This window comes from Tyto alba, unplaced genomic scaffold, assembly GCF_018691265.1.
Source record: "Tyto alba isolate M040663 unplaced genomic scaffold, T.alba_DEE_v4.0 Super-Scaffold_38, whole genome shotgun sequence".
NCBI lineage: Eukaryota > Metazoa > Chordata > Aves > Strigiformes > Tytonidae > Tyto > Tyto alba.
The window spans coordinates 15536281-15560136 of record NW_024881313.1 but is presented as its reverse complement, the minus strand read 5'-3'; the positions used below and the strand labels follow the sequence as shown (position 1 = coordinate 15560136).

At 38.9% G+C, this 23856-nt stretch overlaps 1 protein-coding gene across 2 annotated transcripts in view; it reads right to left on the bottom strand.

The window, feature by feature from the left end:
- The window catches only part of CALCR (calcitonin receptor), a 170952-nt gene that overhangs the window by 48233 nt on the left and 98863 nt on the right, over positions 1-23856 (bottom strand). For both annotated transcript variants that reach the window (XM_042802259.1, XM_042802260.1), the window contains exons 2-5: positions 22847-22934; positions 13096-13249; positions 8981-9091; positions 1362-1474 (exon numbers count right to left, since the gene is read on the bottom strand). In XM_042802259.1, coding sequence (XP_042658193.1) covers positions 1362-1474; positions 8981-9091; positions 13096-13249; positions 22847-22894 — 426 coding nt within the window. In that variant the 5' untranslated portion in view covers positions 22895-22934. The remainder of the gene's footprint in view (positions 1-1361; positions 1475-8980; positions 9092-13095; positions 13250-22846; positions 22935-23856) is intronic.

Below are 23856 nucleotides of genomic sequence, written 5' to 3'. Positions count from 1 at the left end.
CCTACTCAGCTAATTATATTATCCATAGGTACATGGAAACAGTCTACAAATGAAGCACACTCCTGTTTTTGAAAACTTGGATTAAAGGTCATAATCTAACTTGGCATTTCTGTAAAGATAGATTCTTTCTGTATTTTCCATTACTTTTTGTTTCAGAAGAATCTTGATGCACATATAATTTTCCTTTGTGTTCTTTGTGTGCACTTTGCTTGAATGATGTTCAAAATTGTTCTTCTGGAAGGCATGGATAATAGGTAACAGAACTACATTTTTTGCTTCCCTACATGGGCCAACATCTGGAAAAATTGTATTTTTACAGTGCTTCCATTTAATGCCTCTGTGAGCTCAGATTGTTACTATTATTCTTTTTTTGTGACATAGGTGAGCACTATTTTACCATGATGGTTCCTTATACTGCGAAAACTTTTAAAATTCACATCTTGCCTAGTCCAATGGACTTTTGCAAGGCCCTTTGGGCTAGATCATTACTAAACATAACCACATACTGCTTTTTGTCTGCATAAAAGAAGATCCTCCAACACAAATCCCAAATCAAATCACTTTCTGACTCTTTTCCTTCCACAATTCCAAGCAGTCACAAATTATTCTGTCTCAAATCTGTAATCAGATTTTCCTGGAGCTCCACTCACATTTGAGAAATATGTTTATTTTCATGAGTTTACCTAAAAAAATTTTTTTAAGTTTCTCTCAGATTTCTCTCTCCTTGTTTCATTTGGTGCTTTTATATTTAGTTCTCCTCTTTCAGTTTAGCAACCTGATTTTAGAAATATTGATGCAAATGCTTAATTTATTATTGTAAATAGTCCTAATGACTTCAGTCAAACTGTTAAAGTTAAATGTGTTCAGGCTTGTAGGATTTTCTGGATTAATGGTACCTTCATAAATATTTATTTTCAAAGGGAGTGATATTCACAGGGTGATATTCTTTGCTTAAGAAAAATAATTTTAACTTACGCTAATGGTTCTAGCCCTGCAGAGGACATCAACAGCTTGGAAGATGCTTGTTACAGAAAGCAAAATAGAAATTCTAAAGGATCATTTTGTAACTGCTGGGCAATCAGGGAAAATCACAGGAATTAAAAAATGCATTTGAAAAATAGTGCAAAGCTTGTTGCACAAACTGCTGATAAACTATCCATCTCACAGCAAACCTATATTTAGGTTTAAACACTCATCAAATAATTGTAGTAAGCTAAAATCACAAGGACAATGCTATTAAATTCCTCTGCAACAAATAAAGCTAAAAGATGAGGACTATTCTAACTTCTGTCATATGTGTTACTTTTAGCTCAGCTCCAAACCATTCCCAATCAAGCACTGCCTATTTAACTGTAGCATACCTTCAGTTTTTCAGAGGTGAAAGAGTTGCACAGGGTATAGTTGGACCAAGTTCGGTTACTCTCAGGGTGGCGGAACCAGTTTCCAGTTTCATCACAGTATTTTGAAGCCCTCTCTGATGATAAATTGCAATAATAGTTATTATAATAATAGCATATGCATATTACACATTTATAAATTCATAAAAAAGAATTTCTCTGTTTGGAAATAAAATGCCTGTGTAACAAAACCAAAAGGATTTTCAACCTGTGCAATTAATATACATTTATCGGTTTTGTTTTCTTTATCTCAGAGATTTATCTGATGGTATACTTGTCATTTATCTGTCTCCTTTTGTCTTGAATGAATGCAATCAAGTATATATACCCAGCCCTCATTCAGATGCCATTATTTATGTGATAATAATTCACTTAAAGAGGCCGTTGAAAGCTGTTTATGGAAGAGAAAGTAATGTTAGGCCATGATGATGAACCTGATGGAAATGTGCACAGGCAGGAAAACACAGTGGTGTCTGAATATCATTAGTTCTCGTCCCAACCTGCAATATTATTGTTGGAAAATGGATATGCCCACTGGCTTGCATGCAAATCTAACTTTTTATTTTCAAATCTGACACTCGCTAGGACGTGCTGGTATCCATACACAGACGCTAGCGGGCTGAATCTCGCAGCAGGGTTTCAGGTATCAAGGGAAATAATTAGTTAAAATTACTGTGTAGAGAAAAGGCAGAAAGCAGTGTATAAAGCAGAGACTGGGTGCTGAAGATGGTGACAGCCCCAACACCAGCCCCATGATTATGCAGAGGGGTGGAAGAGTCCTGCCCAGCCTCTGTGGCAGCTAAATCCTGCTAAGGGTGAGCAGGCACACTGCTCATTTTCCTCTGAGGCCAGAAAGCATGCAGGCACTGGGAGAAGCAGTCTCGCAAACATTTTGGCGCAGCTCCCAAGTGTCCAATTTAATTTAAAATGGCTGCAGAGCTCTCTGTTTAAATAATCTGATGTGTGTCTGGCCTCTCCACGCGTGTCTCTGGCGCTGGTTCCTGTGCCGCAGGTGGCTCTGGCATCCTTCCCCAAAGCCCTGCCATACACATTGCTCTCCAGGCTTGTGCTGCTTCGCACACATCCTTTCACTGCGGCAGGGGGACAGTCGGGGCTTCAGCACCACACAGCTCTGAGGGGTGCCCAGGGCCGCAGAGGTGGGCCGTGCCACGCTCACATTTCTGCCTGGGAAACCCTGGATGCTGTGGCACAGTCACTCCTAATCACCTGTCAAGTTTTGGACTAGTTCCTTTGGCCTTCTCTCAAGCATTAGACACAAGGGAGTCACTGGAAAGTTTGCCCGAGTAAGAAAGGCAGGATAAGATCAGAAACTTAAACTATTTGATGTTTCCTTATGTAGTTTATTTATGAAAAACACAGTGTTTCAAGTCTGACTTTTTAGATAGTCTAAAAAGTCTAGCTTGACTTCCCTTTACCTATCCTAGATTTTTAATTTTATTTGCTTTATACATAGATTAACAGCATTTCCAGTCAATACACTTTTACAGAGCAAATTACCATTTGAACATGCACATCTTCATTTTTTGTGTTCCACATATGCATTTATTTTTCTTAATCAGCTCTGATGATTAATGATTCTATTAATTTGGAAGATTCATATTTCCTCCATGTACTCTAAGGAAAACAATAGATCATACTGGCAAGGTAAGTATTGTATAGACTGAGCTATCTTCCCCTGACTAAAAAATACACTTTATATAGTACCACTGTGAAACAAAACAACAACAAAAAAGACAATCCTCCAGAACATGGCATACTTCTGAAATTACTGAGTTTCATATAATTGTTTTGGGGGACTTGTTGAAAATCAATACGTGCATCAACAATACCAAGAGGAACAGTACATGTTATCTCAGCCTTCCATCGCTGAAGCTTGGAGATAATCTCAGACTGCCTGTGTAGCAATGTTCCTGTTGTACTTGTTGCCAGATATTATCTAAAGCTGGAAAAAGTTTTCAGTCATAGATAAAAGATTAATGGTTATGCTACCACAGAACACAGTGTACAAACATTGTACCTACTATCCCATGCACTCTGCAAAGGCTTTTGTTAATATGCTATAGAGAATAAGGGTAATATCATCTATCATCTCTGTACTTTAGTGCCTAGGTAGGCACTCTGCCGAAGTTTAATGTGGCCCCTGTAAGTCAGAGACAAACCTGTTGCCTCATATTTTTCCTTGAAGCCAGACAAACACAACTGATCCCAGTTTGGAAGCTGCCATAACCCACAGAGTTCTTGCTGTGACGTTGTCAGAATATGGCACTGGTGGATATGCCCCCCTACTGTCCATCCCAGTGACTCAAATAGGTCAAACATCTCTTCTAAATCTATGATTTCATACAGAAATAAAGCTGTGATTCTGTAACCCAACCATGGTTCTACTTCAAGTTATTCTACAGTGACTCAGTAGCAGGTGTGGGATTAAGAACCTGGCCACGTGTTGGTTTTTATGCTAACCAGAAGAATCTACTAAACTCTGAAGAAACACACAAATATGTAAGGATGGGTAAGACAGTATTAGCAAGGCAAAATGGAAGTGTGTGCTTTAAGTTTATTGAAATACTGTGTAAACACTGATTTTTTTAGGTTCTGTCTATACCCTATCAGCTTGGATAGGGCACCAGGTGGGCACCACATTATTCAAACTGAAGGAACAGTGACATTGCATGGGATTTGTCTCACCTGACTTTAGCAACCTTAAAGTGATGCAATTCACAGGCAGCTGTAGGCAGCTTAGAAAGACAGACACTTCAAGAGCTGTCTGGGAAAAATGGATGAGAGAAATCTCATCCACAAGGGCAGTTTCACAGGAGAAGTGAAGTGTATGGAAAGATTAACCAGCAGCAATAGATTTGCATGTGATATTGTTTATGCTACCAATAGTGCTCTTACCATATTTTCATAAAAACAACTCAGTCATTTATGTGTAACAAGTATTTTAACCCAATAACACTAGAACAAACATGATAGCTCTATCAACCAGTTTTTTTACAATTAGACCAACTCTATAGCTAGCACATGCTAAAAGAGACAACACCATTTTTTTTATTTGCTGTTGAGTTATAAGCTGGAAGTAGAAAGAAGTTTTCCTCTATTGCAGTGCATGCTCAGAACATACCAGACATTGGATTCTTTGCCATCTGGACAGACCTGTGTAGTGCTTAGTTTTGCAGATGAGGGAATACCTGATGTAGGACATGTGATTTACTTATATTCTCAGTAAAATATTCTTGAAGAAAATTTTCAAAGTTGAAAAAATCATTTGATATAATGCAATGGAGCCTCTAGAAAAATTCTATTTCAGTGTCCTAATAAGTGAAGTATTCTCACTATCACAAGAATGCCTTGGTCAGCAGAACTGGAATCTGTATCTGTGAGGATAAGAATTGATTTTTAAAATACAGATGTCAAGCTTTCTAAGAAACAGGACAGAAATACACAGAAGGGTAGGGGAAAAAGAAGCAGTTGGAGAGAGTTCATATCTGTTTTATTTATCACTGTTGACATGATATCACTTCAAGACAGGAAACTAGGACCAAGAGAAATCTAGAGCTGTTTTTTTTTTTAGCCAGAGTCAGGAAATTTTCAAAAGAAGGGATCTCCCAGGCCCAGCCCTCCCTGCGCTGCTCCAGCAGGTCCCTGAGCTCACCAAAGATACTACTCCTTGCCTGCAGCCCACAGAGAGTGCAGGTAAGTCACACATCCAATGCACAGTGCTGGGTTGGAAAGAGCACATGAAGGACTCAGGAGGGGAGACCATGGTTGGGAAGGTGCTTGAGTTAGGAGATGTCTGAGGAAATGGCCTCCCTGCCTGCCAGGAGCCAGGGAAGGGGTGGAAGGAGCTGGAGCTACTGCTGTGACCCAAAAGATCTCTCTCGCTCTGGTTTGTGGAAGACCACGATTCTTATCTACAAAGACTGCTCTTGTCAGCTTGGCAACTCACCCAGCTTTCTGCATTTTTCCAGCTGTGAGAAGGGTAAGCCTGTATTCTTCAAATCCAGACCCTGGTGATGAAAGGCATCAAAGCTGGTAAATCCAAAACGGTCTGCAAGAGCTACTCAATCTGTTCCCCCTTCTACATGGTGCTTTTATCGTTATTTCTCTAAAGATATTTTGTAAGAAAGACAAAGCAATTCAGAAACAGCAGTATGGCACAAGAAGAGAGCTGCAGAGGACACAAATACTGCAGTGCCTCTTCCACCTCAGCTGCTGTGACCCACACTCCAGAGCAAGTGGACTTCAATTCCTCTAGTCACTGTCAGAGCAGGAAGGCAAGACTATACTTCCATGTTTCTCAGTTGTGAGAGGTAACAACACATTAATAATCATCTGAGATAATTTCTTATGGATACATATGGATCTGTTTCCAAATCGCACTTCTAGAAACTTTGCACATAAAGAATTATGAGTAACTGGCTTACAAAATGGAACAAATGACAGAAGCCCAACAAAGTGGAGAACTGAGTAGAGTTTTGCTAAATACAGCCTTGGGTCACAAAGTTGTCAGAGCTTGCTCCCTGGTGGGGTGGCTACTGCTCTTAACCATTGCTCTTTGCCACAGAGGAAAGGGAGAGAAGGTGAAATGAAAAGGTAGGGCTGCCACCATGCAACTTGCATATTCAGCTCCATTGCTCTATGTGACAGCACGAAATTAATCCTGATCAAACACACTGTGCAAGGAGAGTGAGGTGGGTAGTATAACATTCTCCTGTCACAAACCCAATAGCCTGTTTACGGCACAGGTCAATGCTCTGCTCCTCCTGCTGCCCCAGTAAACCTGCCTTCCTAGAAGGCCATTACCTCCACAATATATATATTTTTTTTTTTATTAGCAAGAATATTACCAACATGAATTGCATACTACATTCCTAACAAATCCAATTCCTAGCAATTTCAGTGCGACCTGGAATAATTTCAAAGGGATTACACCAAAGATTAACATGGATAAAATATGAATATAAGATACAAATCAAGAGAAACTGTGCATGTTGCCTCAATAGGGGCATAACTCAATAGGGGTATAAAACTCAGCCCTGCTCAAGCTTCACAGTCAGGAGTGGATAAGACAATGAATCTCCTGCTGTCACTGGAGTTAAAGCAGTAGGTCTCGGCATGTTTTCCAGACAAACTGTTTTGGTTTTATGCATTATCACATTGTGTGTGATGGTCATTGTGAGAAAGAGGCAACAGTTGTTTATTGAAAAGGACAAAATTGTCACAGCACATAAAGAGTGGTTTCTGTTTGTCTATTAGCTTTAAGATACTAATTTACTTTCACAGGATAGAGCTTCCTCAGGTGGGGAAAGAAGTGTGGCAAGCCCTAGCTAACTGAACAGACCAGATTATCACAGTGGTCCTTCCTTCCTTTAGATCAGATTCCTATCTAGTAAAAACTGATGTACATTCAGTGAAATAAGTGGGACTACATCTTATAGTTGTGAAGATGTCAGACACAAAATGAACTGAGCACTAAGCAACATTTTGCTTCTGGGTCCTTTTCTCCAGAATATGATTTCACCTTATTTACTTTTTAACATACTTTAGCAATCTCTTCTTGGCATCGATGCTGGATGTTGTTGCGGGGTTCAGATATAGAGAGCTGGTATACAGCACCCATAGGTGAAGATGGGAGGAGGATCTGACCTTATGCTGTCCAATTATGTTTCACTTTTCCAGTTACAAATGACCTAAGTATCAAATCACAAAAAGAAAGCTGAATGACATCATTTTATTCCAGGACTCAAAGCTACACATGGCCTCAAACAAAAGTAACTTAATCATCAGTGAGCTGACACATGGTGGTTCTGCAGATCTCAGTGCAGCCTAAAGCAGCACAGCATGAAATCCTTGCTTCAGATGTCCATGGAGTTACTTGTCTGTCTAAAATGCATGCTGAGGTTGTTTGATGTCACGGAGACTTAATGGGAAGGAAATCTGACAGGCACTGCAGTTTTCATCCTGTAAAATCACTGTTCTTTAGGATGAATTTTCTGTTTCTCAGCAGAAAATATAGCTTTATTTTGTTTAACAGGCATAAGTTACCAAAGGAAATAATGACTTGTGACACAAAACCTGACAGACTTCTCAGGACAGCTGAACCTGTACTTTTGGTGACCTGTAATTGACAGCCACTTCCATTAGCAGTTTCAAGACTTCTAGTCACTCCCACGATTTCTTGTCTCCCTCCTACTTTATTAAGTCCCTGTGTGACAATCAGCCACCTGTAAAGCAATGGCTGGCTATCCACTGGTTTCATGCTGCAGCAGTAATATGTGCTGAGTTACTCAACAGCTACTCTAGGAAAGCGGCTCTGGCTCAACCAGGAGATGCTGAGCTGCTGCCGAGCCAGGGAAACAGTGCTGACTGACCAGAATGCAGGCAAAGAGGCTGACAGAGGTGCTGACAAGGAGAAAAGAGATGTGCTAGGGGAAAATACTGAGTCCAGAAGACCACAGGTATTGTTGCTAAACAGGACAGCAGAGAGAACAATAGGAAATTAATTACTGAATGAGGCTTTTCCTCCTACGGTTGTGTTCAGATGATTAATCAACAAATCAATCAATCTGACTGCTATTGCAAATGGGATTCAGAAAAATGCATACTGGGTCTGTTCCAACATGGAAACTCCTCTATTTCTAAATAGGCAATAAGTTCAACAAAATCAACAGTTTTAGCTAACGTTACTAGGTAATTAATTCACAGCTATGTGAATGGTACTGGTTAATTAATTCACAGCTATGCAATAGTCTGCTTCCTTACTATCCAGTTGAGCACATACATTTTGGTTTAACCTCATTGAAAATTTTTAGATTTATATACTCTTCACCCCCCTGATGTTTAGTTTCATGGTTTTTAACTGCAACTGATACATTGTGCCTATGCCAGATTGAGCACACTGTGGTATCAGGCAGTGCCTACAAGCAACATGTCCCGAGTGTGGCACACACAAATCTGTCTTTATTCAAAGAATACTCTGTGTGGAGCTATACTCGTGTCTAACACTTCCTCTTATCTATTTAGCAATATTTCTGTCCTCGATTTTTTTTTTTTCATTTGTCCTTTTAAACACTCTTGAATTACTTCTCTTAGTCTGCATGGCTGCTGGTATTTGCATGAAGAATTCAACGAACAACTGAAACCTGGAGACTCAAAGAACATTATTTCTGCTCATGTTCTTCCATAAAATATTTTCCAATAAAGACTGAACAAGGAACATGCTGATACATATCTCGTGCACATAAGTATTTTTTCTTCATTATAAAAACTTAGGATGAGGTGCTAAAAATGTTTTGATATTAAAACTAAGTAGTTAGCATTTTCATAAACTAGGTTCCATAAATCCGTAGGTAATATTTACATAAATATAAATCCATATAAAATATTTTGTAAATTAAAATATATAAATTAGGCAACCCAAAAGCTTGATCTATTTTAATTTCAGCCAAACTCTCTCAGATTTCACAATGCTGCAAAAATGCCACTGGAAAAATGTTTCCACTCAGTGGCATGTATGTTCTGAAGACTTCCTTAGAGTAAGATGCTAAAAAGAAATACCGTACCAGTTGGATCAAAGTCTGGAAAATAATCGGGACAATTCTGAGCAGTGATTCTTCCAGCAGGTGTGTCGTCCCAGCACAACCAGCCGTCCCACGTTCGGTTGCAGAACAGACCTGGACATTTAAGAGGAGTGCAGTAGTTAATTCAACACACACTCACTCCTGAACCTGCTCTGTTCTAGCCTCTCAAGGAATATGGCTGTCTGCAGATAATGATGGGGTTTTTTTGCAATAAAAGCCCTTGTTATTCTTACATTTTGAGTGGCATTCATGTACTCCAAGGTACTTGTTTTTGCTGACCTGATGTTAGTGTTGTTCATTTTACTGGGAAGTAGTGTTTTAAATCTTGTTGAACTTTGAATGTAGTGTCTGATTATACAAATTCCTCTTTATGATCCTCCTTCCGTCCTTAGCCGTAAGCTTCTACACTCACTAGCGGTACCCAAATACCTTATAGACATGCACTTTTAATTTCACCTTCTGCTGTTCAGCAGGCCTGAAAATCAAGTCTTTGAAATGTAAAGGTCAGAAGGGCTTGTAGAGATGTTCCAGTGAAAAGCAACATTTGCATTGACAGCTCCCTGTAAGGTTGTTGCATTGCTGCACGCCAGAGATGGGTGACATAACTCCAGAGCCAGTGAAGCGGGTGCAAGACTGATCTGTAACAGGCAGACTCTGCCTGCCGATGATTGTCTGTGTAGGCATGCTGTGGTCCTGTCCTCACCATGCCCCTTCTGGGAAGGCAGCACTGTGGAGGCTGTGTCCCCTACGAGGGCTGTTCACAGCCCCAGAAACCACAGCCGTGCTAGGGAGGCAGAACACAGCTCATTCCTGAATCACGTTACAGAGACGTTACATACCATGGCCCACAGAAACTGCACTACAAGACTGCTTGCTGTAACACGATTTCCTGGCTCATTCTGGATTCATTCAAGTAACACATTAAAAAAACCCCTGTATTTCTTAGTTATATTCCATTTAAAATCAGTTTGTGTTGGGGAAAAGGTATATTATAATGACCATCAGTTTAAAGGGAAATACAGTGAGAAGATACATCTTGCCTTTTTTTGCTCTTGTCCAAAGGGAGTTTCAGAATTGACACTATGACCATGTAGGGTTTTTTTAAAAGAATCATGTGGAAGGCACCTAATAACTATTGAAAATTAATAAAATATGGGTAGCTAATTACTTCTAGTGCTTTTGAAATTACCCACAGATAAGCTTTCTTATTGAAGCAATAAATCTGTAAAAAGACGTCTGAATCGTTCAAATTTGCATCAATAACTGGTTTTAAGTCAAAATAATTGTGGATTAGAAACTGAAAGCATAAAACCTTCCAAATTAATTTTTTCCATATTAGATATCTAGCAAAAAAGATATTTTTATGAACAATTTTTCTACATTAGCTAAGATTTTATGCACAACTATTTTTCCATTTTCAAGTTAAATGTGCTAATGCTACTTGTTCACTTAAATAACCAACCATCATATCAGCAGTTTGTTATCTTTAGGCATTCCCATGTTCTTCTCTAGTTTTGAGATGTATCTGAAAGAATTTTAGGAATCTTTTCATAATATAAAAGAAAAAGAAGAGTAGAAAGTGTTTGCAACTTGAGCTTGTATCTGAAAGACATTGCAGAATGGGGTTGGTACAAATTTATAACTTTAAGTCCTTTGCCTTGCCTGATAAGAAAAAATTACTGAACCTGATTTATACAATGTGGAATGTGTCTTTCAGGGTAAGTAACAGGATATATATGCACACATCCATCCATAAATATATATATACACACACATATACAGATATACACACGTATACGTATATATGATGGGGTTTTAAGTGCTGCAGGAAACAAAACAATGTAAGTAATAAAACAGAAAAGGAAGAGTTGAATAACATATTACTGTATCACTGGCTAAAAATATCACATTTTTGGATAGACAGGGAGTGTAAGAGTGCTGTGCTCTCCCAGAGGCATGCTCAGGTGTTCCCATGTGCCGGGGCTCCTCCTTTTGTTATTTCTTTGAGATTTAAGGTAATCAATTCTATTTTGAAATGGGCAAGATAAGTGTGTGTACACAGCCTGTTACTTTGGCTCTGCTGACACATGGCTACATGTAATGCTGCCACAGCTCACATGTATTATACCATCTCTCTGCCTCCTGAGTGTGAGATACTGTGCATTTCTCTGTAATTCATTGTCATCAGCTTTGAGCCCCAGGATTATGAAGGATTTAAAGTACCTTTGCATCAGTCTACAAATAGGCTACATGAGGGACTGCAGAGAAACCAGGGAAAAAATAGAGACATCTTGTCTGGCTCTGTAAAGTTGTACCAGACACTGGGCTTTCCTGGGAATTTCAGTGTTAGACTCCACTGTTGTTTATGCTGAAAATGCATACCCAGTATACTCCTTCATCTCGTATGTTGGGCTTTTCCTCTCAGGAGTCACTCCTACGGTTGTCCTTTGCACTAAGGGCATTTCCCATCTCATCCCATTCTCTCTTTTGAATTTGCATCCAAGAGACATAGACCCTTGCTCCCTTCCAACTCTCTATGCAGTGTAAATGTTGGAGGGCTGGTGAAGATCCTGTAATTCAGCTTAAAACACAACTTCAGTAGTGTTGGCATCATTCCTTAGTCACCCATTATCTTCACTCTGGGTTATAAATGAATTAAGTGTGTGTTGCTATGAACATAACAGTCTCCGGTGGCATCACTTAAATCTAGCTGCCAGCTGAAGGAACACAGAAACTGCTGTGCTGTGTCCGATGGCTGCAGGTCTGCCACTGCTGTCCCCCTTAGACAACACTGCCTTTAAGAACGCTACAAGGAATTCCTGTGTTATGAGACACACAAACTCCCTGCTCATGCTGGGAAAACACTTCAGCCCTTTGCAACTAATGCATGAAAGGTGCAAAAGAAAGGTGAGTCCAGAGGAACCATCAATGGATATTGTATTTATCAATGGATATTATGTATTTATAGTGCTGGAGACTAAAAGAGTAATCTGAGCAAACAGTAAGTTATTTCCCCCTCAAGCCCAGCAACTAAAGGCTTGTTTATGTCTGAAACATAATGCTTTCTATCCCATAAGCCTATTTAAATACTTGTGAGTTTTCCCCATTATTGGCCTGAATGAAAATCTATTTGAAGCAATGGGAATATCTATATTCATTCCAAAACATTTCTGCATCAAGACCTGAGTATCTTAACATCTAATTATTCCGAGTCTTAAAGAGCTCAGTAAAACCTTTGTCGTAAAGAGCTGTAGAAATGTCTTTATTCTTGTATTACAAAAATTCCCACATTATCTCCACTCTATCTATTAGGTTGGGGTTTTTTTAATTACTATTTTCTAATACATTTTCTCTTTAAACTGTGTCATCAGTATCTCTGCTCTTTACTTGCATAAATCTCCATGTCTCCAACATTTTTTCTCCAGACTCCTCATAACTTCTTCCGTATTTTCTGAGGGAAAAAGTGACAAGAATGCTCAGTCCCAACCAGAAATGCTGCTTCATTTATACTGTGCCATTGTAGCACCACTCTTATTTCTCATTTCCCTTTTTATTAATCATAGTATGCGCCTTGTATTCAATCAAGATATGTCTTCAGTGCTTTATAAACATCGTTTTGTGAGTGTTACCGCTGAATATGGAATATCTGGCATATCTGTGTTGGTACAGAACATGGCAGCTATCAGTCAATAGAAGAATGACAGAAAAATGCAACCATGAGCAAAGCAAACAGAATCACATTTATATTCAAGAGGTCACTGTTCAGCATCAGGTCCTTGTATGAGCTTGCTGAAAGGTTCTTGACAATGCAATTACCTAAGCAAGAATGAGAGATATTCAAGCAGCAAAGCACTGAACCAGAAATGTAGATGACAGGGGTACTGTCTGTGTGGAGAAGAAGAGGTGTTCATTCCCTGGGCTTGTTCCAGGCTTTTTTTCTACCTTAGCACTTATGAGGATGCTAAGTTAGTGGGAATTTGACTACTGCTTACAGGAAGGAAATGGAACCCTGAGAAAGACTATGCAGAAGAAAATTTTTATAGCAATATAAGCAAGCATGGCAATACACAAACGGATTTTTGAAAAAACTTTTTTACCTTTTTTCTTATACGGAGGAGCTCTGTTCATCCTCTCATAACATTTGAACTGTGAATCTATTATCTTCTGTCGTATGACTGAATTTTCAGTTACTACAGGCTCTAATGTGGGATCAGTATAATTTACAGTAGAAGAATGACTTGGAACCAATCTCTGTACAGAAAGGAAAAATTGTTAGTACAAGTGAATAAACCAGGAGGATAAAATAAAAAAGTAAGGATCAGAAATATCTATTATGCATGCTTCAAAGTCCTTTTATTTGCACATGTGTTTAGCATTATGATAGGCATTACACTGCTTGCAAAGTAAATGTATTTTTACTAGTTTACCTCACTATAAACTCGGGATTTTAACAAAGTCCTTTCTTGACAAAACAGAGGACCACTGAATACTTGATAAAGTCTTCAAAATCTTTCTATTTAGCTTAGCTATCTGCAAAAAAATTTGTATCTGCCCAAAGTGAAATCCATTTATTTCTGCTCACTTGTGCTAGTTTCTCTCCAGACGGCCCAGACAAAATACCTCAGTGCCACAGCTTCAAAACTGATTATTTCATGTTTTATGTCACCTGATTTGAGCTCCTTCAACTGTCAAGGTTATAGAAACACAGGGCAGACAGTTTAAATCTCATTACCTGGCCTTAGATCCTAGTTAAGTACCTAAGCAAAATATTCCTAAACTTGACAGTCTGAATAGCAAGGTCCTCTTTGATCAAGTGGCATTTTCTGATTTCTCCCACTCTGAGCTGACTGTGGGGCAAAGGGAAGGATCATTGCCTCTGGAAGGCAAAAATCACAGGTAGAGAGGTCAGCTATCTTTTTTTCCATCCATCCATCCATCCATCCATCCATCCATCCATCCATCCATCCATCCATCCATCCATCCATCCATCCATCCATCCATCCATCCATCCATCCATCCCTTTGTTGAACAGGCCAGGCCTGTGAGGCAGGGTGGAAATGAGAGTGTGGAGCTTTAGTTAATTCTGTTCTTTCTTAATCCTGTATCATTAGGACACTTCTCTGCATGAAGGTGATAGGAAAGGATTAGCTCCTCTGCTTCCCCAAGCAAAAGCAATGCTGCTGTGGCATTTTGCTTGATGACTCTCTATTTTTCCCCATATTAAACCCTACTAAAGCCATCACAAACACATACAGAGTAATTTACAGGCTGCTTCAAAACTTAGTACTCATAAACACACAGACTTGATGTTTTTAGCAGCAAATACTGGTACACAGATCTTTAAGCAAGCATTTGCAGTTGTTCGAACTGAAAACATCACAGGTTTGAAAGTTCAAGTATTAGCTTAATTCTTACATTTTTTGCTTCTTTTTTTTTTTTTTTTTTTTTCTATTGCACATCACAAGCAAATGTATCTCATTAATACATTACTTTTTTCCCATTTGCACAACTAAAACACATTGGTAAAACAGACAGCAAAACCACAGTATGTTTTATTTAGTTAAAAAAAACCAAACCAAACCAAACCAAAACACCATTACTTTATCTTGATACTTCTGTTCCAAACTGTCTCAGTTGAATCTTTTTATACTCTTACACCCAGTCAATTATTTTTTCTTAATTTAATCTAATCTCTTGATACAAATATCTTAATTTTCAACTGTACACAGATACTGTCTGAAGACTGGAGGACAGTGAAGGCAGTTGAAATAGACCAGGAATAATAACAAGGAAGGTGTTTTCTGACAGAAACAATTTAATATAAATCTTATGTGTATGTAGAAACATACATGCACAAGTATATATTTAGACAGTGAATCCATTTGAAACATTTCCTCTGGACATTCAAGTGAAAAATTAAGCATCTAGAAAGCTGGAACAAGAAATACATAAGGAAAGCCAAACATCACAGATCCCTCATTTATGAAAGGATTAAAGGGAGTAGCTGGAGTCCATGATGATCATTTAAAAACCAAGCAAGTAGCCTAAATCCAGTATGTAATGTAGAAAAGTGCAGATGAGGTTCTTCAGACACCCTCAGGTCTGTCTTAGGCCTTCATGTCCATGTATCACCACAGGTTTTGGTACTTCTCTGAAGTGATTCATACTCCATGCTTATTTTTTCCATTCTTGTTTCAAATAATACCTCAGTTCCAAGCTGTTTGAATTCAAAAGAGGAATATCGGTATCATCAAGGAAAGCCAGGGTGACTTCTGTGGCATCACCTCTGTTCTCAACAATTCCTCTGTTATTCTGGGCCAGTTTGGGAACACATCCACATTTTGAAAGCATAACCATCTGATTATGCTTGGAAAAGCTCACCAATTTTCCCTGCCCTGAAAGAATGCTTTTATTTTATTTTTGTTTTCTTCTAGAAAGGACATGATCTGTTCTTCACGTCTGTTTGACCAAACAAGATCAAAATCATTTCACACTGGCAGAGACCAGAAAGATTGGTGTTGCTGGCCATAAATACTGTTGAAGTTTTATTTGCTTTATGTGTACAGAATAAAGCACAGCACAGATATGAAACAATTGGCAAGTGCCAGCTACACAGATAGAAACTATAGAAGTTGTTCAGTGCTTCAGAACATCTTTCCCTTATTCTAAGGTTTTTTGGAGCCTCTTTTACAGACCATTTTTAAAAGAACAGACCAGTTCCAGAAGATTGCATAGTATGGAAACATATAAACTGCAATCTAAAGTAAGTTATGCCCTCAGAAAAGGAATGCTTTATTTACATCTTTTAAGTGGTGAAGATGTAACAGTTTGTAACTAGGGATAATGATTTTGGGAGGTAAGATACAATTCAGAGACCAAAGACACCTTACTCTTAAAGATCAGTTTCATAACATGCTGTGCACAAGGGACACAGCTGTGTGTAATCCAATTCTTGTTTGGTATGGGTTAATAAGAATAATTTAATACTTGGAGACAGAGAGTACCTGTCGTGGTGGATAGGATAAAAGTCTTGGACTGTGCACAAAATTACTTAACGTGGTCAAGGATGTAAGCAGGAGGACTGACCATTCTACTGTCTCTGTGCAAGGCAATCATGGCCCAACTGAAATTGCCAGCAAAAAGTCTATTGCCCACATTTGGGCCAGGAATTCACTCAGAGAGATTCAAAATATGGATGAGACCACGTCACTAAAGCTCAGTGGAAATTATTTCATCAGTAGGAATCACTTAATGGCCTACAATAAATCTAAAGCAAATTTGGATAAAAACTGGAATAATAATATCAGATTACAGGTATCTCTTAATTTACTGATTGTTTTTTCTTTTTTATCAAACTCAAAGACTCAGATTTTCAAAGTTATCTGCACAAAAATCTTTCCAGGAACTTTTGAAGTAAACTAATAGCTTGTGTGTGAAATCAAATTAAGGGGTTATATGTAGGTGTGTATGTGTAGGTATTGTTCATATGTGATAAGCCCATTAAATGTACATGGCTACACAGCGGGGAAAGCTCACTCTGTATCATGCTAATGGGAGAGGCTGGGAATGTCCCACAAGTGTGTGTGTGTTCTCATGGAATTAACAATTAGGAATCACCTCTGCTACTATGTTTTAATCATTGTATCTAGGTATTTTAGGAATTAAGTTTTAAAACACATTTTCGCCATAAAAAAAAGCCAAGATTAAATAATTTTCACCTGGTTATTACTTACGGAATTGAACAAAATTTGAATGTTCAGAGTCCATTACTGCACATTAAAATCCCTTCCCATCCATCTATCAGTTACTTCAGATGGAAATACAAATGATGTTGATGCAATAAAGGAATGCCTTATTCATTTGTAAATATTTTTTATTAAAGAGAAATAAATATTTCACAACTTAATCATCAGGTTGTGTTCATAGCCTGAAAATAATTGGTATGATTTCTTCAGAAGAAAACTGTTTAAGTGATGTCCCATGCAGCAGTTTAGCAGCCGTACATATGATGTCACTCCTAAAAGTCCAAGTAAATGACGTCATACATACGACCACCAAGCCACCACGTGACAAATTACTGTTATAAGAAAATGAATTATCATTACAAAGAGAAAAAACAGGCTGCTGGGAATGGTGAAGTTCACTTTATACCTGGAATTAATAAAGGAATCTAGAGAAAGCAATTTGGCTTCATTATTAAACTGTATCAAAATGAAAAAATAGTGCCCCAGTTTCTGCAAGAAAGACAGCTGCCATTAACTTGTGCAAGACTGTGCCCATTTCTGCAAGACAGAATCCACATAAAGCGAGCATAAAATTCCTTTTTCATTTTCCCACAAAACATTGGACATGATGAACATGTATCCCCAAATATTTTCCTTGCACCATCAAGGAGCTTGAAGTTCTGTCAACAAACTGTTGACTATACATGACATTAAGGAAAATAAGGTATTTGCAGCTTTCTTTGCTTTTTTTTTTTCCCTTCTTCCACTAAATACAGTAATTTTGCAACATTTATTGTGGAGCTCAGTCAAAATATATTTAAAATTCTTGATCCACTGTTTGTTACTGATTTTGATAGCTCAAATATTGATTTGGTACAAATTTTTTAAAAATACTATGTGTAGTGACCACTCTGTGGGTCACTAAACTCCTGTCCTTCAATGTATCACATCTTTGAGCGAGATAACAGCATGGTTGCAGAGCCCCTCTCATACTTCGATTATGTTTGAACTACTTTTCACAGCTGCTAATGTTAGGACAGAGAAGAAAATGACTGATGCCTTAGGAAGGACATTAGTGCATGGTACTCAGTAAACATAACAATGATTTCTTATCCTTCAGAAATGTGCTAGGAAATATCAGACAATTTATTTGGGGAAATACCTTAACATGACACGTTTTACTTAACTACTGAATGTTAAATTTTTCTCATACTCAATTGCTGTTGTAGCAGGATGGAAATTTTCTCACAGTAAGATCCCATATGACTTACATTGCAGATTTTGGCAGCTGTCTAAACAAGCACGAGATTATCAGCCGCTGCAGATGAAGACAAGGCACTTGTAATGAGAAGCAACTCATTAATCTAACAGTTCTTTTCCACTGCTGCAGGATTTACTCATACAAGGAAGCTTTACTCCCAGAGCAGCCTGATGCAAACTGTAGGCTTAAAGGAAGGCTGCAGAATACTTCATGGATTTTTGCTTGCAGCTCTGATTATCATCTTGTGAGAGGCCTCTTTAGGTCAATCAGCTCCACAGCAACATTCTTATTTTTTTAAAAAGCAAAGATGGAGACAAAAAGTCCTGATCACCCCTGAGACTGGGTGAATAGAACAGAATACGGCATTCCTCTCCCTCTCAGGAAACTGTGAACAGCCTGAGTCTCAAATTCTAACAATATTTCTCACCATCCACTTGCTTTCCTGAGTTTTCCTTTTGTGAGAAGAGCTGCAGAACTTACAAGTCCACTTCCTTACCCCTTGCAGCAACCTATAGTTACAAAGGAAATGCGCACTACAGACCAACAGCTTTCAAAGCCATTGTCTCAGGTGATGAGACCCAGGGGAATCTCATCATCCAAGGCTGGGGAACCCCTGGGTTCCAGCTGTATCAGACAGCAAGCAAGGGTTTGATGGAGCATGCCAAAGGAGGATGTGACAGATCTTCAGCAGCTCTTCTGGCCCACCAAAGGGTAGGGCCTGCTCTGGACCAGATGCTGGAAGAGTCGATGCCTAAGCAGGAAAAGGCTTGTGCTTAGGGTACGCACACAGACACAGGTTTTAGAGACTTGTGGTGAGAGACACTGATCTGGGCAGGAGCCCAGGAGGCACATGGCCGCACCACCCCACCGGTGCCTACTGCACTCCCAGCTGTGAGGGTCGGATGGGTACACCATGAGGGGTGCCCTCATCACAGAGGAAAATGGTTTACTAATTGGCTTCTGGACACTTACACCTAGCACAACTGTGCTCCAAAACACACCAGTTTGTGCAGTTACTGAAAATTACATTTAGGCTTTCATATAGTTAATTTTCCGTGATTTGTGAATGGGGATTATTCCCAGGCCTTTGGGGAGCTGACACAATGTACCAAACTGTGTATAGCTTAGTGACTGAGGCTTTGACAGATTTGGACTTAATGAACTTGTAAAATTTGTTTTTTACTCAAAATTAATTTATTTTTAAATACAATCTTGGTATAATGGACCTAATTGAATAATAGTGTGGCCTTCATCTGCAGCATCCATTTTGTCCTTGCTGTGCACTTTGTGGTTGGCTCAGGACAACAAAACCGGAATGTGTGACAACTACTCCATCAATCTTCATTTACAGAATAACACCAAACTATCATTTATAAGCACTAGATGACAATTCTTACTTGACAAAATCATGCATAGAATAGAACTCTCTTTTCTCAATGTCCTGCAAAATTGATCGGTCACACAGGAAAGAGACCCAGGCTTGTTTCATCCTCATTCTCTGGAGTTTGATGCCCCTAGACACATGGTGCTGATGCTCCATTTTTCTTGTGGAGAGAAATGAGCTCTGAGGAGATGAACAAATTGCTCCAGTGCACAGGGGCTCACATACTTGAGGAAACAGAACTCAGTCACACACTGTGGCTCTCAGTAATTACCAAAAACTAAAGAGCACTGGGAATAAACTGAACTAAGAAATAACAAACAGTTAAATTCATTGAAATTCACTTTGAATTATAGAGGACTATCTGGTGATGCATTATTATGCATCATATATGACAGGGAAGCTGTCAAAGAGGAAGACAATAAGGAGTTAGTTTTATTTCTGAATTAGGTTTTGGAGCAACTGGTGCTTTATTTTTTGTTTGGCAAAGGCAAATTATTATGGCCCTGTACACAGAAGAATAAAGTGCTATTTATGCTATGCAAAAAATGACATACGTAAGAGAGATGGTTTCTATCAGAAGGTACCAAAACCCCTTGGTGACAAGTCTAAAGGAGGCTGTGGGGAGGGCGTGTCTATGGACATCATGTAACTACAGTCTATGACTAAACATTCAAGGAGAGATATGGGATGAATCTGAGGAAGTCTTCCGCACGGCACTGACACTGTATACAGAACAGAGAGTGCTCCAACACTGAGAGTGTGTTAGAGAATCACAGTTACCCAAAGAAAAGAGATTTCAGGTAAAAAGCATGCCCTTCTCAACAATGGTGCTCACTGCAGGGGGACTGACACCTACAGTGGGACAATGGCATAATCAGAGAGCCTGGGGCCCAGAGGAGAAAGCAAGGACCTCAAAAGGTTATGTTGCTTTGCAACAGCTTGCAGACACCAGCTGGGAATGCAGGACACAGATGAGAGGATGACAGTAAATCATCAAACACATCAAAGAAGAAAGATCTGTAGAATGGCTTGTGGGGTGGGAAGAGAACAGGAATGGGAGATCACCTCTGTGTCACAAATCACTTTAATTACTATACCTCAACCTCAGACAGTGACAGACATGTAAGTCCCAAGGGCTCACGGCTCTAGGAACCAAGAGGTGATTAAAACTGACAGAGTGGGAACAGTCTTTTTGGAAGAGAAAGAAAGACACCCTTTTCTTGCTACAGACCACAAACAAAATGTAAAAAAACATGTTTTTTACCAGCTACAGGTGGGGAAATTTTTGGAAAAATGACTGACACCAAATATTTTTCATATTTGATTTAACAACAGTGTTCTGTTAAATGTTATCAAGGAAACAAACCTTGTTCACGGTCTACTTCTATGACTGTATGACTGTATCTTCTCCCTTACCAGAAGATAAATTAATCTAGGAGGTGTCTAAGTAGATCACAGTAAGGCCACTGCTGTGGGGAAGGAAGGAATATAGAGACTGGAACAGTGAAAATGTAAGGAAACTTGTGCTTAAGTGATCCAGAGGTTGGAGAGCCCTCTGGTGCAAAGATATCTGTTAGGAAAGGGATGCAGGTCTAACTCTGCAGTTTCTTAAAGAAATCCTAGTCCCAGTCCCAGAGTACTGCAGGAATGAATGCAGAACTAACGTTGCACACATGATACCATGGGTGAGAGATTTAAAAGATTTGTGGACAATAGGGCAAGGGCTGGCCCAGTCCTTCAGGGTTGACCTACAAATCCATGCAATAGGTCAGAGCACCTCAGATGCTCAGAAATGCTTTTGACAGTTTTAGTTATCAGAATATTTTCAGTCCTGTCACTTGACTGAGGAAGAAATATAATCTGGAACTGTTCCTTCAGTCAGCATTGGCTTGTTATAGGAAGAATCCTTGGTTTTTTGCCAAGGCTTCTGTCAGGTTATGCAGACCGGCTGGGATTCAAACCCAGAAAAAAGCTGGTCTCTGTCAGACTGTTTTGTTAGAGAGATCACTGACCATGGGTGATTTCCCAGACAGTGCATTGCTATGTGCATCCCTTGCACGTACACAAACTTGCTCACAAACACCAGAATACTCCAGTACACCTCAAGGCAGAAAAATTCTGCCAAGTGCAGGGATGATTCCTCAAATCATTAACTAATTCTGGACAAATTATTTTGAGACCAAGTTAGCAGAAATGTATTAACTGTCTTTCATGCTTTCTCCAGCTCTCCAGTTCTTTGTTTGAGGGTCTTAATCCCAAACTATGAATTCAGTATTTTACCAAAGTACGTGTTTCTTGTTGTTCTCATGGGTCCTCCATGATCTCATTTAATTATTCTACTTCTTCTATCCATAAATCTCTTACTGTTCTCTACTTTCCTTCCCTCCTTTTTATCCATATACATTTAAGCGGCAAACAGCACTACAGGCAAGTTATGTGAGGCTGAGAGAAGAGGAGGGACAAAACCCAACAAACAAACCAGGGAGACCAGTCTCTACTGTTCACCGGCATGTCTTCTATCTTTCTACAATTTATAGCCAGAAAGGATGGGAGTTGATGGGGAGACATGCACAAATGTTCCACATTCAGGTGTTGGAAGAGAAGATGAGAAACAGAGGGGCATGAGGAGCTAACCAACAAAACACAAGAAGAATAAGTATCAAAGCTTTCTTCAAGAACACAAATGCAAACAGTTGGATGGGGAATAAGGTGGCATCCAACACACAAGTTATTCATATCACACCAAGGTAAAGAGGTGCTTGTTCCCAGTAACATCCTTCAGACATTTTCTGACCGTTCTGTAACTGAGGCTCTGGGTAGTAGTCTCATTTCTGACTCCTGTAATGTCTACGATTTTATGATAATTGCTAATAATTTGAGGTTTCACAAGTAGAAATAAGAGAAAGCATTCAACTTTAATGAGAGGTATTTAGTCAGGTAGAAATTAATTTACTACATATTTAGGAAAACAGTTACTCAGCCATGTTGCCTGCATTGGAATAACTATAATATTGATATGAAACATTGAAAATAACATTTTAACTGAATAACTAAACTTTATACTGCTATCTTCCATTTCAGTTGCTTTCCTAATAGGAGAGTAACCGTAAACAGTGCAAATCCACAATTACTGAAGTCAGTCTAAGTATCACACAAAAACATTAAGGAGGTTTTCAAACACATAACTTTCCATGTCACTGATATGTTGTAGCCTGTAAAACACAGAAATGAAAAATCACATGCATTACCTTCTTCAGACTTGTAGTTCTGTCTCACCAAGAAACAATGGTTTCAAGTTTAGACTTTTATGAGATATCTTATTTAGAAACTTTATTAACCTTATTTTGAAATTTATCAGTAAGGGAACTCATTCCTTCACTTGTGCAGTATAACAAATATAACAGTATTCATTTTTCTGAATATCACTACAAGTTTAAATTTGGCAGGTGTCATGAGCAGTTCAGTTTCCTTGTACTTACAGTTAGAAGGATGATCAATAAGAAGCAACTGGGGGTTGTTGTTTTCATTGTGGAGTCTTCCTGGAGAGACACGTTGTAGCTGACCCTTCTGGGAATTAAACAACAAAAACAAAAGCAGTATTAGACTTTACTTGTCAAGATAATTTCCTTGTTTTTTTAGGACATGTGGCACTGCAACCCTTAGGCCATTGAGAATGACTGCTTCAGCTGCACAAAGTACTGGAGAGGCAGAGCATGAACAGGACTGCACAGGCTTGGAGGGAACTGGATTGGCAGCTTTTTGGTTTTCTTTTTTTTTCCTAAATCAACACCCATCTGGCCTTTCCCGGAAAACTATCCAGGGGCCACCATGTATCATCATACTGCTTCACAGTTGTAGGAGTTCAAGAAAGCAAAGCTCTTTGCATTAACACACTGTTTTTAGTTTTATAAAAATGAAACTTGAGCATTAGAGAGGAACGTGGCTTTTGTCAAGACATAATGTCTTCTGATATCTCATGGACTGTTAGTGGTATATGGGCTGAACAACATGCCTATATATCACCTTCAGCCACAGTAAGACAGTGAGCACCCACATCCCTTTATTTTTCAGACAGCTTGAAAATGAAGAGTGATATGTTTCCTACCTGGGCAAACAATCCTGTGAGCACCCTACGTATCTGAAAACCAGAAATTTAATAGAAAAAAGGCATATGGATTTAGATTCTCAGTCTACTTGACATGTAGTGAGCAACACAATCATTTGTGTAACATTTATCTCTGCAATAGCACTGTCACAGCTTTTCTCATTGAAATGGTGTGGAAGATCACCCATTTTCAGAAGGGAAGGAAAATATGAGATCAGTTGTAACTGTTCTCATCTAAAGCAGAAATATGTAATGTCAGAATATAATAAAGGTGTGGGACTTCCACTTCAACATAGCATATGTGGATGTAATCTCCTACTAGATCCAAATGGGAGCGTTGCAGTCATGTGTCACTGAGATTACCTAAAATACAAAGTGATGGAA